Here is a 16225-nt window from a genome sequence, read left to right as displayed (position 1 = left end):
TCATAGAAATTCTATGTAGAGCTCTTTTAAAACATTATTTATTTGTTAATTAATTTTAGAGAGAGGGAGAGAGAGAAACATTGATTTGTTGTCCATCTTATTTATGCATTTGTTAGTTACTTCTTGTATGTGCCTGGACTGGGGATCAAACCTGAATCTTTAGTAGGTGGGGATGCTGCTCTAACCAGCTGAGCTATCTGGCCAGGGCTATGCTGAATCCTTGTAAGGCAAAAAGGATAAGAAAACGTCTGTTCCTTAGGCCTATCCTCATGGCCCAGAGGTACTTACTTTTCTCAAACGAAGGAGTCCCAGGTCCACTGGGGCTTATGTTTCTTACTGGCTCTGTGGATAAGCAGCAGGACCCTCCATTTCCCATAGAGCAGGAGCAGCAACCTGTATAGACAACACAACATGTGAGGATTGAGCCCAACCATAACAGAAATGGGCATTGTCAAGAGATGCCAAACAGAACAAACCAAAACCAAAAGCCAACCAACCAACCAAACATAGAACACAAACAAATCCATTTATACACACACAAATGTCACATGGTATCTATCAAAGAAAGTATTTGAAAGTGCTTATATACAGAAAAGTTAACATGTAGAGTGGCTGACAGAGGATCAGCCCCTTTACATATTGTCTCCTCACTGTTATGAGACGAGGAAAAATGTTTTTGTCATTGCTGTTTGACTAGTTTCCACTGTGCTTTGGGAACTAAGAATTTGAACACTTTCCTAAAGTGTTCTATTGCTTACAGTAGTTCATTTTCAAATTCCTTTGCCTGAATTTGAAAGCTCTCAAGGGCTTGGCCCCTCTCTCCTACTATCTAACTGCTCCCACTATTCAGCAAAGACCCTTTCCTTCTTTCACAACAATTCTCCTTAAAAAAGTTATTTATTTTATTAGAGAGAGGGGAAGGGAGTGAGAAAGAGATGGAGAGAAACATCAATGTCTGAGAGATACATCGACCAGTTGCCTCTTGAGTGTCCGCAACCCAGGCATGCGACCTGACCAGGAATCAAACCAGCAACCTTTCAGTTCACAGGCTGGTGCTCAACCCATGGAGCAACACCAGCCAGGGCTCACAATTCTCTCCTGGCTTCTACAAACCCCATACTTATTTGGTCTCTAGGCCTTGTTTGACAGGAACTTGCCACTTTTGTTAATTCATCTAAACACTCTCTCCTCTAAGTTTAGCTCAAAACTCTCTGCTTTCAAGAATGTGTTTCCTACTAGTTCAGAAGATATAGTAAAAACAATTATATTCTTTTCAAAAATATACTGCAGAAAAACCTCTTGCTGGTTTATAGGTAGATTGGTTTACAGAAGACCACTGAGACATCTGCTACAGAGCTGTGAGTTTTCCTCTGTTTAGTCACAGAAGTGCACGCAGTGTCCTTTAAAACATTTCACACACGTACAGACATGGCATTTCTTGACATGGATAATAGAACAGTAACTTCAGTAACCTACAATATTAAGTGTGCCGGAAAAAATAGTTGTGTGCTGAACCTTTCATTGATAATGTACTTTAATTCTTCAGTAGTGTTCTTAAAAACAAACAAAAAAAGATTTCAGAAGTATGAAAACTATCATCTATAATAAGCTACTACAAAACACCTTCATAAACTTCAGATAATGATGTCATCTCAAGGTTTAAAAACAGAGCCGCAGAGTAACAGAAAAGAAAATACAGAGATCACCTGGCCCAGCCCTCTTATCTTCAGAAACTGGAAGGCTGGAAGCAGCTAGGACAAAATTACCCGCAGATGTAAAGCCAGCCCACGCCAACGACGCAGACTCGGGAAAGCACCCACAGATTACGGCCGCCACGAAAACTGTTGCACTAAGGCAGTGTTTCCTTCAAACATAAATTGGATATGTAAGTAGCCCACTAGCCTTCTCTTTAACTAATTGAAACTTTGACAGTATATCAAAATGGGTTAATTTTCCTTTCGATCATAATTCCACACCATAACATGTGAAAGCCATGGGTCTCTGATAAATGTGTATCAGGGGGCAGAGGTGAGTGAACTCTCAGATTACTGAGGTTTCGGGGGGCCACCCTGGACATCTAAAGTGTTATCTGACTAGCAAGGCAGAGTAGAGCAGGATTTAGGAAAGGAAAATAACCAGACAGGTTTAAAGGCCTTTTCCTTAGGAACATAGGTGAATAGGCAAGTAAACAAGAATTTTGCGGTGGCAATTTCTAGGGTAGCTTCACAAAATCATGGCCTATCTCATCCACGCCCATCCATCTATCCATCCATTTAGCACATACTACTGAACACGTACAGCAAGCCTGACACTACGCTAGGTGCTGAGGCCGTGACAAGCCAATCAGTCACAGCACTTACAGTCTCGTGGGTTATATGGATAATTTCAAAAGCAATTATAAAAGTGACATAAGAGGAGAGGGAAATATAAACATTGCAGAGGGTTTCCTCTGGAGGTGATATGTCTTCTGGTTCCCCATTCATATATACTAAAGGTTCCCCATTAATATATACTAAAGGTGCCAACTAGTTTTCCTGATGGAGGTGATGATGCAGCATTTAAAGATCATCTATGGCACAGATTTTTGCTATTTTTTAAAAGACATGTAAAGAAGTAGCAGCAAAAGTCTCTGGGCTTAGGACACTTAGTTTAGGGTCCCCATGGATGTTCTCAGGCCTTCTGTAGCCTCTTCTGAAACACGTGTGGGAAAGGAAGACACAGAACCAGCTGGAAATGGTGGTCTTCAAGCCCTGACTGAAAGCAGACAGCACATGGGTTTATAGGATGAATGTAAGAGTCCACAAAAAAAATGAGGAAGGAGAGGATGCTGGGTGTGACCAGAAAAGTACTCTCGACTTAGGAAAAGCGGCTTTTAAAATGTTAGTGAAAACATAAATGTACTTCTTGAACTACTGTTTTAAAAGGGAAAATGGCCAAGAGGGCTCAAAAGAATTAAATTCTGATGTAATCACAAAAGCCCTAACAAATTAGTGAGCACCATCAATAACGTAAATTACCAGGGACCTGACTGAAGCAGGGTTAATGGTGTAGGTCAGGACTTGGCAAACCAGAGCCCTGTGTAGGAGGACACAGCAGTCTATGAAGGAGGTGTTATCAGCATCGGATGTGGAAACCAAGGCAGAAGGAGCTTGCCCAAGTTCAAACAGCAGTAAACTGTGGAGTTAGGGTGTGGACCCAGGCAGCCTGGCTTCCATTCCCAGTTTTTAAGCACTGGGCTATATATTTCTGGTTTGAGACAGAGAGAGAGGGAGGGAGAAGGAAGGCAATGTAAAATGCCTGATAAGATTTGTGGGATTTTTTCCTTTTAAGATAAAATGCAGACAACTGTAATTGAACAACAATAATTTTTAAAAAAGATAAAAAGTTAAAAATTTTTAAATCTTTTCTCCCTTTTTATTCTCTTTCTTTCTATCTTTTACTTATTAATGGTAACAATAGTTTTGAGATTAGTCAGCTCTTGGCTCCACAAAATCTCTAAACAAAGTATGTACCATCATTCATACTTCCTACCACAATATTTTGTCTGTGAATCCAAAATGTGTATTCTATCACTGAGTTCCCTTCATGAACTGAAGCAAACCCCACAACAATCATTAACACTTACGAACAAAGTCGCTAGTGAGGGTCATATTTTCACTTGTACCAAGGACTGCTAAACATTTTCTATAAAAGGCCAGATGATAAATATTTTGCAGACCACTGAGTCCCTGTTCGATGACTCATCTCCACTAATGTAGCATGAATGCAGCCCCAGACATTTATACACAAATGAATGAGTTTGGCTATGTTCCAATAAAACATTATGGACACTAAAATTTAAATTTCATATGGCTTTCAAGTGGCACAAAATATTTGTCTTTAAATTTTTTTTCTTCAACCCTTAAAAAGTGTACAAACTATTCTTACCTCTTGAACCTGTGCAAAAACAGGTGACTGGCCAGACTTGGCCTGTAGACAGTAGGCTGCCAACTCCTCACTTACACGGTTAGCCCCACGTCAGGCAGGCCTCCTTGGGCATTTTATCAACGGTCCTTGCCTGATGCAAGTTGTTAAATTAGCAAATGTAGGTGCTTAGTTTCCTAAAATGGGCCTACCTTTGGTGTTACTTTTTTCTGAAACTTTCAGGTCTGAGGAAGTTTAGGGTTTAACAAAAGATTATCTCCACAAAAAATTATAAACAGGAATCTAATGAATGAACTTATAAGTTCTTTCGATTACTGACTTTCATTTAAGTTCCTCATCTGAGAAATACCTGTGACAGTCAAGATAGTTCAAGGAATTCCCTTAAACAAAACATTTAGGACAAAAGCTATACAGGCACTTAAGAGTTTCTTTATATTAAGGATCATACTTGTTTCTGGGATAGAACTTGTAAAAGGTAAGGGTTCATTTATTGGTGCTGGACCCTCCTCAAAAGCAGTGTTCCCAGACTCCATGGCTTTGTGGTTCTGAGACTGGTTGAAACATTCGTAGCGTCCCGCTTGGGTGCTGCGGTTCATACACATGAGTGATATGCTGGCCGTCGCGATGCTGCAGAACAGGGTGACTGACGTGATGATCATCTGCCAACATTGCAAAAAGACATTAAGCCACTTTTCACAATTCCATCTTCCTAATCTTAGCAGGATAGGTTAAAGGTAATTTTTGGGGGTGGAAAATACAGTATCTTCATAGCTATAAATGCTCCAGAATATGGTTCTTAAAAAAGAGGAGTATGGATGGGATATAAGTTACTTGTAGAAAAATTAAGAGTTTGCTTGTAATCTTACATAAGATTTCTAAACTCTTCTTTTGCTATACATGGTTTGCCATGGTTTTGTCTATGAGTAATTTAAATAACTGTTTTCTTCAAAGTTTTTGCTTGCTTTCATGCATACTTCAACCATACTTCAACTAGAGACTCTTTTATGGTAATAATACCAAAAATAAACAATTATAGGTAATATTTACTGAGTATTAACTATATGGCAATGCTAGTTTAAGTCCTTTATGTGTAATCTTATTAATTCTCACAGCAACCCAGTAAAATTCAAAATTACAAAACAAAAAAAGGTAAGAAATCAAAATCATTTGAGGAAGTTTTAAATAAACATGTCCATGGGCCCTACCCGCCTGGAGAATTTCTGATTCAGCAGGTCCCAAAAGTCTCTTTCTCTATAGCTTTCAAGCACACTTTCTCACAGATACTTTCTGTTCTGAAATTTACATTTATTACAGGATTGAAAGTCAAGAACCTGGCTTTTATTATTACTGCTAACTCATTAAGTAGCTTTAAATTAATCACTCTTTCTTACAGTAGAGCAAATATAATTCATAAGTGTGTTTAAGAAGACTCAGTAAATTTCAAACATATGGAAATCCTCAGCTAAAAATTAACTTATATAAAATCTTTACCACATTTTGAGGGGTGACTGGACAAAGGGATGTAGGATCACCAGTGCGATATGTGGTAAATTGGAATAGATTTTCAAAATTAATTTCAAGGTAAGCAAAGCACATTAGCAAGCTAAAAAGGGGCCTTCTCAGGAACACAAGTGTCACTCTTCTCACCTGCTCCTTCCCATAAAAGAAGGCTGAGTCAATGCTGTCTCCATTATGTTTGCCAGTTATCAAAAGAACACCAACAAGGAGAGCAGGAATTCTAGAATAACAAGGGTTTAGAGAGAAAAAGAGAATGAATAGTTACTACTGACAGGAAGAAAATTCTGAGATGTTCTTAACTCCAGCAGCTGGAGAGTGAGAGAAGGAGATGGAACTGTTCGTCTGTCAATGGCTGTGGGCCAGCTAACAGAAGACTGCTCCCATTCCTGTGTATCTGCTGGAACTCCGGGTTGATGTCCAGGTGGCTACTTCCACAGGTTACTTTTTAGCCAGGCACCATCAAACTCCAGGAGTCTCTGCTTTTCGTTTACGCATGGGCGTACTGGACTGCTGCCCACAGCCAATGCACAGGAGTGGACATTTCTTTTGTGGGCTCTGTGCCTATCCGGGAGCTGGCATGCTTCACTTTCTCCCACCCCTCTGCCTACGGCCAACATAAATTACTTCAACACCTTACATCTTTCTCCCCACTTTCCTTCGCCTAATGCACAAAAACATATGCAAACTCTGAGACGATGGACATGCCATCTTTCCTACTAGCCATGCATCTGGTGGTTCAGACTCCAGGCCCCAAGACTGGTCTTCTTTTTTGCTAGCCATGGCCTAATAAACCCTTTCTTTTAAAAATACTTTCAGCTGTGGAAGTCAGAAATTTTTTTTGGAAGTCAGACATTTTTAACTCTGTATACACAGAAACATGTAAGCGAACAGAAAACTACCAACTTACCCCCAGCCACATATTATGATGATTCCAACCGGAATTTGTACCCTCTCTTTCTTTTTCAAAAGAAACAAGGAAATTGCTAGAAGTCCTAAGAATAAGAAATAGAGGTTGAAAGATATATAATTACTTGATGTTGATCAGACTTCATGGAACTTTATTTAATCAAGCTTCTTTCATTAGCAGTCTATAGTTTTTGCCCAAAATTTACTCCAAGTAGATGCTGTCCCCAATAATTTGAAGCAGATTTTCTTAACTCAAAATCATTTGTGTTTTTCCCTCCTATACTGTGTCTTTACTCAAATCTTATTGTTTTATACATGAGGATTTTTATCAGATGCCCCAAATCATCTTATTCTTTTGACTGATGTCTTTGGAATCTAAATATATTTGGAAAAAGAAAAATTTTAAGTGGCTACAGAACAATTCTAAGAATGAAAACACTCCCATTCTATCAGTGCTAAGAAAGTACAGGCAATTCTTACACAGGTTTTGTTTTTGGAAAATGCCCCAAGTCAAAACGATCTATGTTAGTACAAATACAGTAAGAATTTACTACAAAAACAAATGTTTTAAAGTTCTTTAGCTTTCCTTATACTGTATATCCAATTATTTATACCAGTAATGTCTTATTTAACAAATTCTACATAGTTATAGAATCTTAGAGCTTTCGGGGTGGAAGGGACCACGGCTATAAATTCACACCTTCATTTCACAGATTTGGGAAACAAGGGTCAGCCAGCCCACACAGCCAGCAGAGGGCAGAGCAGGACTGGGAACCCAGCCACCGGATCTGAGGCCAGTCCACTGGATTAGTGTTTCTAAAGCTCAGATCCATGGACCCGGATGGTTCCCCAGACATATTCGTCAGAATCTGGAAATTTCTGAGAAACTTTAAGTCTTTTTGGTATATTTTCAATGATAATCACCTAATTGTCCATCTTACAACTAAAGTACAGGCTTATGATTTCAGGGCTTACATTTGCCTTTATACTCAGTTTGAGCCAAGTGAAGGCAAACACATGATCCAGAATGAAGGCTCTGTGGCAGTTTGAAGGGAGAAAAGCAATGAGAAAACCAGACCTTAAATCCACACGTGGAAATAAAGGCAGGGTGAACTTAAAAAAAATCACAAAACCCTAACCGCAGACACGATTTTCATTTTACATTTTACATTTACAATCTAAAGCTATGATTCAGATTAGCAAACAAGATCCTTTGCCATGTCAATAAATGTTGCTAATTAGAATTACTGAGTTTATGGTTTTGTTTGAATCTCATCTGTGAATTTGCTTGGGTTTTAAAGTTATGTATTAGCTGTATATAAAAAATTCATACCAAGATTTAAGGTTGTACAAATTAAGTAACCATGTGCTAAAAATAATATAAATCAACACGAACATCCTCAAGAATTATTTTTCTTACAGGGACCACACATTACTCAAGTTCAAAAAGATACTATAATATCCACTGCTCTTCTCTAAATGCATTTGCACATGCTGTAGTTTCAGGTTTTCAAAGGGTCCAGGAAACAAGTAACCAATCACGAAAGTGTGCCAACTGTGTTACAGTACCGAGGGCACTCTTCAAAATTCTAATGTTCATTATTTCTTCCTTGTGAAAAGACTGACACAGGAACAGCTCCAATCTGGCCCTGCATCTCTCACTGACAAAGTTGCGAGAGCTCCTGACCGAAGCAGTTAAACTCTTTGGGCCTTATTTTCCTCATTTGCAGAATGATAGATTTAAACCAGACTAGTGTTTCCAAAGTGTAGAGATAAAAGGTGGCAGGAGGTTGAAAAGTTTTTGACTAGTTATGTGTTTAACATGTGTTTCAAAAGTTTTTAACAGCACATGAAACCTTGGATACTGATACAAGTGAAAAAAAAGTGAGCCAATTTTCAGGAAAAAACAAGGACACGGCTATGCAGATATGGCAGAAATCATGAGGATGGTACGCAAATAGTGAAATTAAAAATGGCTGAATGGGATGATTTAAAATGACACTTGAGGTCTAAAATTCTGTTTCATCATAAAAATCTCAAGGTTAAAGGGCTCCTTTAACTTTGATCTATTCCCTTAATTGGGGTTAGGGAATTCAGAATGTTTCTGGATAGATTTTGGCATACATGCTTGAAGAGTGTTTCAGGGAGACTTGGGGCTTTTTGATACGTTGATTTATTAGCTGCTTTCTTATTCTTATTATAAACTTAGCCTTAGTAATCCAGATATTAGAGAAATTATTTGGAAATAAAGGCTTTAAGCTGTTTAAATTTGATATCTCATGAAATGTCTTATGCTATCCAAGGTGTACTTGCCTTTAAAAAGCTCAAACCTTCTCCTCTTTGCACTGACTTTTTCACTGTGTAATTCCTCACCACATTGTTGCTTCATTTCAAAAGGCTGCTGACTTAGTTTGGGCACTGCTTTTGATGGTGAAGGTGCGGAACCAAAGGCCTGTGCCTCACAGCCACGTCCTGACACCTGCCTCCTCTCAGTGGCTATCACCAGCCCTACCATTCTACAATTTCCTTTTACGTGCCATTTTTTAGGTTCACATTTGTGGTATGAATACAAAATAGCCCAACAGAATGTTTAAAAAACATACCAGAATGTATTCAAATAAATACTATACTTCAAAATAGCAATGTGCTAAATCATTTTGAATATCCTTGCTGGAGCCAGTTGAAATGGGAAACAGTTTTTCTTGCTGGGTACTCTTCTATTTCCATACCTTCTTATTCCTTACTTTAGTTGTTCTCATATTATCATTTTTCTCTCTATGTAGTACTATAGTTCTATTTGTTAAGAGCCTACCACATACCAGGTATAAATACCCATATTCATTTAATTCTCAAAATAACTCTGTAAGGTATAATGACCCAGGTACAGGTGAGGAAACAGAGACTGCAAAAGTTAAGTCATTTGCTTAAGGCAGAGCCAGAATCTTTTTATTCATTCAGCTGGACTCTGATAGTGAACTCTGGGACATATATTACATGCCTCATACTTCTCTGCCCATTCCCTACACTCTCTACCTGCCTCCAGGGCCTGCCCTCTTGGAGTCTCCAAAGGACAGCTGCACTGACTGTGGCCTAGAACCAAAGAGGAAACGAGCCATGTGAGAGGAAACCACCCAAACCCTGGCGGAAATACAGCACATTAGCAAACAGAACTCGGCTTTGCAGACTGCCCACGTTAGCAGGTGTAAATGCCGAGAGAATACTCCTGTACCGGGAGACTTCCAAAAGATCACTAGAAGCTGAGGGTTTATAGTGATGGAGAGAGGACAGACCTAAATTTCCACTCATGGTCCAACTTACCTGCCCATAGATAGGTGCTATAGAGGGAGCTGTACAATAGAACAAACACCAGAATTTGTCCAATAAAATTTTTTTCTTTAACAAAATTCCATATTATCATTCCAGCACAGACAACAGACTGAAGAAAAAACAAAGTCATAGTCTTGTTTTATTCACAGTAAATGTAATTATTCAGTTTAAATTATTGCTGACTAATTATCAACTATAGCATTCTAGTTATACTAAAACTTCAAGTTTTATGGTAAAAAATCTTTCTTATACAGATTCTTTAACAATGTACATATTCAATTAAAGCAGATAACATTCTAAATATTAACTTTATATTTAATAATGGTTTACATAGAACATGCTAACCTTCCCATTATAATTTGAGACACGTGAAGACTTAACTAGAAAAATGAGACTGGGAGGGTTCAATTTTTAATGACACAATTATTTCTCTTAAAATTGCAAATTTATCTTCAAATACATTATGAACCTCAACTTTATACAGTTCAAGACCCATTACAATATTTAATAAACTAGGCATAAATTATTATAATCAAATTATAATTGATTGCATTTGGTAAAAAATATTTTTTACTATAAGTAACTTATAAAATTACTTTATAAGTAATTTTCTTCTCAGTAGTAGTGGAGATGAGAAAGCCATAGTTCTAAATATCTATAGGTTTACTAACCTGAGCGATGAGTAAATTAGTTGTAAGCATATGAGGAAGCTGTTTATATTTTTTACTCAGAAGAAGAATAGCCAGAGACCAGATCTTAAAGGCAAAAGGTTCAAAGGTTATTCAGGTTTCTTAATTTTTATAATCTTTATAATTCAATTACTTATTGAATTCATTCATTAGCCTCTTTAAAGAATCCACTTTATCCTGGTTCAGAAAAAAAATTCCAACATTGTATTTAATCTGTCTATTCCCTAAATGGTATCAAGGTAGATTACTATAGCCAAGGTAAAATAAAAAGCATGGAGAGGTCCTATCGTAAACCAACTGTCCAAAAATGACAGGGTCTTTGAGAACCTTGACCAGGGCCATGTTCTAACTTCCCCTACCTTTGGTGGCTGGGATGGGACACAGGTTCATAGCCAACTATTCAGGGAGCGAGCTTCAATGGGAGATGGAGCTACAATGCACTGAGTTCTCCCGTGTTTTTTAAAAGAGTTTATTTATTTTTAGAGTGAGGGGAAGGGAGGGAGAAAGAGAGGGACAGAAACATTGATATGAGAGAGAAACATTGATCAGTTGCCTCTTATACACGCCCCACCAGGGACGAACTCGCAACCCAAGCATGCGCTTTGACTGGAAATTGAACCAGTGACCTTTCGCTTTGCAGGATGATGCCCAACCAACTGAGCCACACCAGTCAGGGTTACATTCTCCCTTTTTGATTCCATTGACTCATGTGGTATCTAAATTCCAGGCTATCTTACTTCAAACAATACACATTGCCTACCTTAAGATTTTCTTTCATTCCTTATAGTGAGAAGGATAGGGTTTCTATTCTACCTATATAGCGGCCAGCCAAGTATGCTGGTTAATTTCCTTCTTTCTGCTCCCCTCATTGTCCATCAAAACTTATATTGTCTCTCTCCCCAAACTGCCCTCCTACCAATGGGCATGGATTGTTAGGAATATGTAGCAGAAGTGAAATTTCCTAAAAATTACATTTATTACATATTTGTTACCAATATACCTATTCATCCCCACTTCCTTTCCTTTAACAGTAAAAGTTGTCTTTTTTCAACCAAAATACTGCTTGTATTCAATAGACAATTTATAAAATACTCTAGTTGTCGAAAGTGTAAGTATTTAACCTGAGCAAGATATATCCAAAAAGTTTCATTAACATTAAATGGGTGAATGGATGGGATCCCGAGGATCCCTCAACCCCGTGATGCTGTGATAGCCAGTATTTGTGTAGTGATTCACCACGTACAGGATGCTTTCCTCACATACTGTCTCATGTGATCCTTCAAGCAACCAAAGAAAATAGGTAAAATTATTATCTCTACTTTATAGCTGAGAAAACTGAAGCTTAGAGACGACAAGGTAACTCCACAGAGACATACAGCTAGTTTGTGATAGAGCCAAAGTCAAGTTTGGGTCTGACTAAATTTCATGCCTTGTCTGCTATACAATTCTAACTCCGAGTTTGAAACACAAATCTCTTAAGACTGATATCATATTTTACAGGTAGGCTTTAGTGTTCTCTACTGCCTACAAAATTAGATTTTTAAATTCCTAAATTTCTGTTACCAAGCTATCTGCAAATTTATTCTGTGGTTTTCATTCATTTTTACACTGAAACATACTTACCAAGGAGACCAGGCTGATAATACTTATATCAAAACTAACATTCTGGATGGCATAAGCCAAAGGCTTAGGGTCCATTGAGGGAAAGGTCAGTAACCACGCAGAAACGTACATGATTGGTGCAGACACAAATGTGCTTATTACCATCCCTGAGGTTATCTGTAAAAATAAAATCAAATTGAGGAAAGGGTCAAATCACAGTCACACTTAAACAATTACCTCCAACTTTAAATGGCCACAGCACACTAAGGCATTCTAAAATAAAAGCAAGAGTCAGTAAAAAGACATCACAGAATCCAGCATGTCATCTGATGCCATATTCCCCCTTTCTGAGCACTCTTTTTTAAAAAAAACACCATTAAGTTCCCTTGGCTCCTTTTCCAGTCTATGCTCAGTTAGTTTCTACTTTCATATAACGAACAGCAGCAGACATCCCTTGGCTGATGGTTATCGTCTAGGTTCTAAGAAGTAAACCATATTAGTGATCTAATTAAACTGATGACCAGTTTCCTTTCAAACTATTTCATAAAATATGGGGCAATAAGAGCAAGTTAAAAAAGCATAAAATTACTATGCAAACATTTTATAGACCAAAAATGGAAGCAACTTTTGTTAAGCCTAAATTAACACTTTGTTAAATTTAGTACCTTCATGTTATATTTCAAAAACATTTACTCTACTGCTGTAAAGAACATGTACAATATACTTAGACACTGATAACAACTTGGTTTTAATTGATTTTAGCTATTTGCTGCAGTTGATTATGTGGTGTTTTCCATTTGGAGGCTGAATTATGAGTGAAATAGAATCTTTTTCCCTCAAAATTTCAAAAGTTACCCTTCCATAAATAACCTTTAGGCTTAAGTATAAGTACAGAAATAAAATACTTGAAACTAAAAAAGACTAATGAAAAACATCCTGGCTGAATGAAAACCCCAGATTAAAAACTTGTTACATGATGTCACAGGATGCCTCTTTATATACCATGAAGTAACTTATAGATATTAAGTTCTCATTAAAAAATTCTGACTTCTGTTTTTTGAAAACTCACTCTCTATTAACCACACAAGCAATCAAACTCAGAACGTGGTGTATACGTACAATCTCCACTTCCATATTGAACTGTGTTGCAAAGATGGCCACTCCCGGTGCTACAGGAAAAACGCCGTACAAAAATGCGTAATTTGATAAACTTGTATGGTTCACTACACTGTCGCCCTTGTCCAAGACCTCTACCATTTCTCTGCACAGAAGTGGCAACACCAGGCTGAAGAAACAAGAAATGCATCATAACTTGATACCCAAGCATGCTGGTCCCCAAGTGGTAAATGGCTCTTGTGAACTTGGCATTAGGTCATTGTTCTTCCTAGAAGGTATATCTATTTGTATGTACACATTCTCTGTATGCCTACTTGTGGATATTTCATTGAAAGACTCAAGAATTCAACTTACAGCCATTTAAAGTGTAACAGTATTCTAAAAATACTTTAAACGTTAGTAATTAGGAAGAAGAAAATCAGACTTTTGTTCTACAAATAATTTTCTTGCAAAAAGCTTGCAAAAGTTATAAAAATAGCTGCTGTTCCTTGTTTCCTCTATTAGTTCATTGAAATGTTAAAAGAAAAAAGATTGACAATCTGGGTAAACTTTTAAAAAGAAAATTACTAAACTCAATTTTGAAAAACAAAGCTTTTTTAAAAATCATGATTAGGGGTTTAAACGGTTTAGGTAATGATAATGTTGCTCAATTAGGTTTTCAAAAACAGTAGAAAAGTGGGTATCTTACAATCAACTCTTCATCTTTGGAAAGACAAAGGTTTAGCAAAGAAACAGAAACAATTGAAATAGAGCAGAAAATTGGTGAAATCTGGATATAGTGAAGAATCAATTTTTTTTTTAAATTTTAATCATTGTTCAAGTACAGTTTTCTCCCCCCTACTCCCATTCCAGCCCACCCACCCAACCCTCCCCGCTAAGAGTCAATTATTAAACAAATCCTTCAGGATTCCATAGAAAGGGCGTTATCAATAGTGGCTGTGCTAACAGAGGTTCCTCCTAAAAACAACAAGACCAAGGTTGATGATATTTTTACAGCCGCTCTTAGAGAGATGCTCTAGGATCAAGATCTCTTCTGCACACTTTTTTAATTAAAAAAGTAGGTAAGTCCTGACTGGTGTGGCTCAGTGGGTTGGTTGGGCATCCTCCCACAAATGGAAAGGTTGCAGGTTCAAGTCCTGGGCAGGGCACGTGGCTGCAGGCCAGGTCCCCCATGAGGGGCATGCAAGAGGCAACCAATCAGTGTTTTGCTTGCACATCGATGTTTTTCTCCCTTGCTTTCTCCCTCCTTTCCCTTCTTTCTAAAATTAAATAAAATTAACAAAATACATGAAAATATTAAATAGGGATCGAAGACTCAGAAAAAAGGTGTTAAAAAATGAGAATATTTAGCCCTGGCCCAGTGGCTCAGTTGGCTGGAGTGTCATCCTGCACACCAAAAGGTTGCAAGTTTGATCTCGGTCAGGGCACATATCTAGGTTGCAGGTTCAATCCCCAATTGGGGTGCATCCAGGAGGTAACCAACTGATGTTTCTCTCTCACATCAATGTTTCTTTCTCTCTCTCTCCCTTCCTTTCTCTCTAAAATTAATAAATATATCCTCAGGTGAGGACTTCAACGATTTTTTTAAATGAGAGTATTTAAATTCTACTTATAAGCTGATAATACTATTACTGTTAGAACTATATCTATTACTGTGCCAATACTAATTAATATTTTACTTCTAAGGAGCATTATACCACCATAAACTATATTCTTATTATTATTGATAGAATATTATATTAGAATATTATAGATAGAATTTGTATTCATGTGTACTATTTTGAAAATATAGATACTATTTTATATTGCACTGGTCTCATAAAATTAACTGGCAATATAAGAGCTGAACTCAAAGTTAAGAAAGCCCCAAGTACCCTGGGATAATCTGGCAGTAAAACTGATGTCACTTGCACCATGAAGTATAACTCTATGGCCAAGGAGCTAAGTAAGCTGAAGAACTATTAACTGAGGGGCTGATAACTCTTTGACAGGCTAGGATTAGATGGTTGATAATAATCATTCACATTAACTTAGTTCTATTTAGAAATTTCAACCACCCTCAGTATTACAGAAGATTTTCTCCAAATTCATGACTATATGCATTTGAAAGAGTTTGTATTAAAAATTATTTTTCTTTTCATGACTAAGATGCTTTGGACTTTAGGATTTTAACAGATTTAGAAAACTCAGAAATCCTGCAAAATTCCTTAAGAAATGTTATTGCACTTGGACATTAGGAGATATTCAGTGAAATTATATAAAAGCTGAAGGAAAGCCAATAGTCTTTAGCCTCTAACAGTAAAACAGAAAGGATAACCTACATGAAATAAGAAAATTTCTTTCCACAATACACCAACATCACATTTTCCTTTAAATCACAAGTATTCAGTTAGGAGGAATTATTATCATCAAATTACTTAAAGAGAAAATGGTTACAGACATTCCAATGAGCTGGCTAAATAAGACTTTCATAAAATATAATCCCCAAGTTAAATAAGTGAAACTTACAGTTTAGCTGTGATGAGAAGAATTAGAACGACAAATGCTGATTTCTTCAGTTTTTTTATTTTTCCTACCATTGTGAGACCAAGATAAAATAGAGCTGCTCCGGAAAAAGAATTTGCAAGTCCATCAAGGAAATTTTCCATATATTCCGGCACCTTTTGGTCAAGAATAAAATTGAAGGCAATGCCAATGAAGACCATAAATACTATTGGATTCTGTAATACTCGCAGAAGTCCAAGTCCCACAATTTTTATTTTGTTTTGAGAAGCATTTTGACTGTCTTTCCACTTCTGGATTTCACAGAAAATGAACCCTATAGGGTTTAACATCATAAGAGATATTGGTGCCACCAAATAAATGTACTGGAGATATTCTGGGTATGTAGTTTGATATAAAGCTTCAACTGCAAAACAAGAATTAAAATTGATTTTAAAATGATTATTATAGAAACTAATACATTATGTGTATAACATTTTCTGTGCACGATTATACCATATTGTAAATTAAGCCTAAATAGCGCAGAATGACCTCATTAGCTTTGTTTTGTAAACAGAGCAATTTAGTAGGAAAATTGAAAAAAAGAAAAACATAACATGTTCAATAATAATTAGCTCATAATAATCAACTTTTACAAATTT

General features: G+C 37.0%; 1 protein-coding gene across 2 annotated transcripts in view; it reads right to left on the bottom strand.

The window, feature by feature from the left end:
- The window catches only part of GPR155 (G protein-coupled receptor 155), a 40086-nt gene that overhangs the window by 11822 nt on the left and 12039 nt on the right, over positions 1-16225 (bottom strand). For both annotated transcript variants that reach the window (XM_028509921.2, XM_028509920.2), the window contains 9 exons: positions 15591-15990; positions 13086-13251; positions 11988-12143; positions 10347-10430; positions 9667-9784; positions 6350-6434; positions 5572-5662; positions 4373-4583; positions 289-393 (listed from right to left, as the gene is read on the bottom strand). In XM_028509921.2, the coding sequence (XP_028365722.1) occupies positions 289-393; positions 4373-4583; positions 5572-5662; positions 6350-6434; positions 9667-9784; positions 10347-10430; positions 11988-12143; positions 13086-13251; positions 15591-15990 (1416 nt within the window). The remainder of the gene's footprint in view (positions 1-288; positions 394-4372; positions 4584-5571; positions 5663-6349; positions 6435-9666; positions 9785-10346; positions 10431-11987; positions 12144-13085; positions 13252-15590; positions 15991-16225) is intronic.

This window comes from Phyllostomus discolor, chromosome 4, assembly GCF_004126475.2.
Source record: "Phyllostomus discolor isolate MPI-MPIP mPhyDis1 chromosome 4, mPhyDis1.pri.v3, whole genome shotgun sequence".
Classification (NCBI taxonomy): Eukaryota; Metazoa; Chordata; class Mammalia; order Chiroptera; family Phyllostomidae; genus Phyllostomus; species Phyllostomus discolor.
Note: the sequence above shows the minus strand (reverse complement) of the source record. Positions and strands in the feature narration are given on the sequence as shown.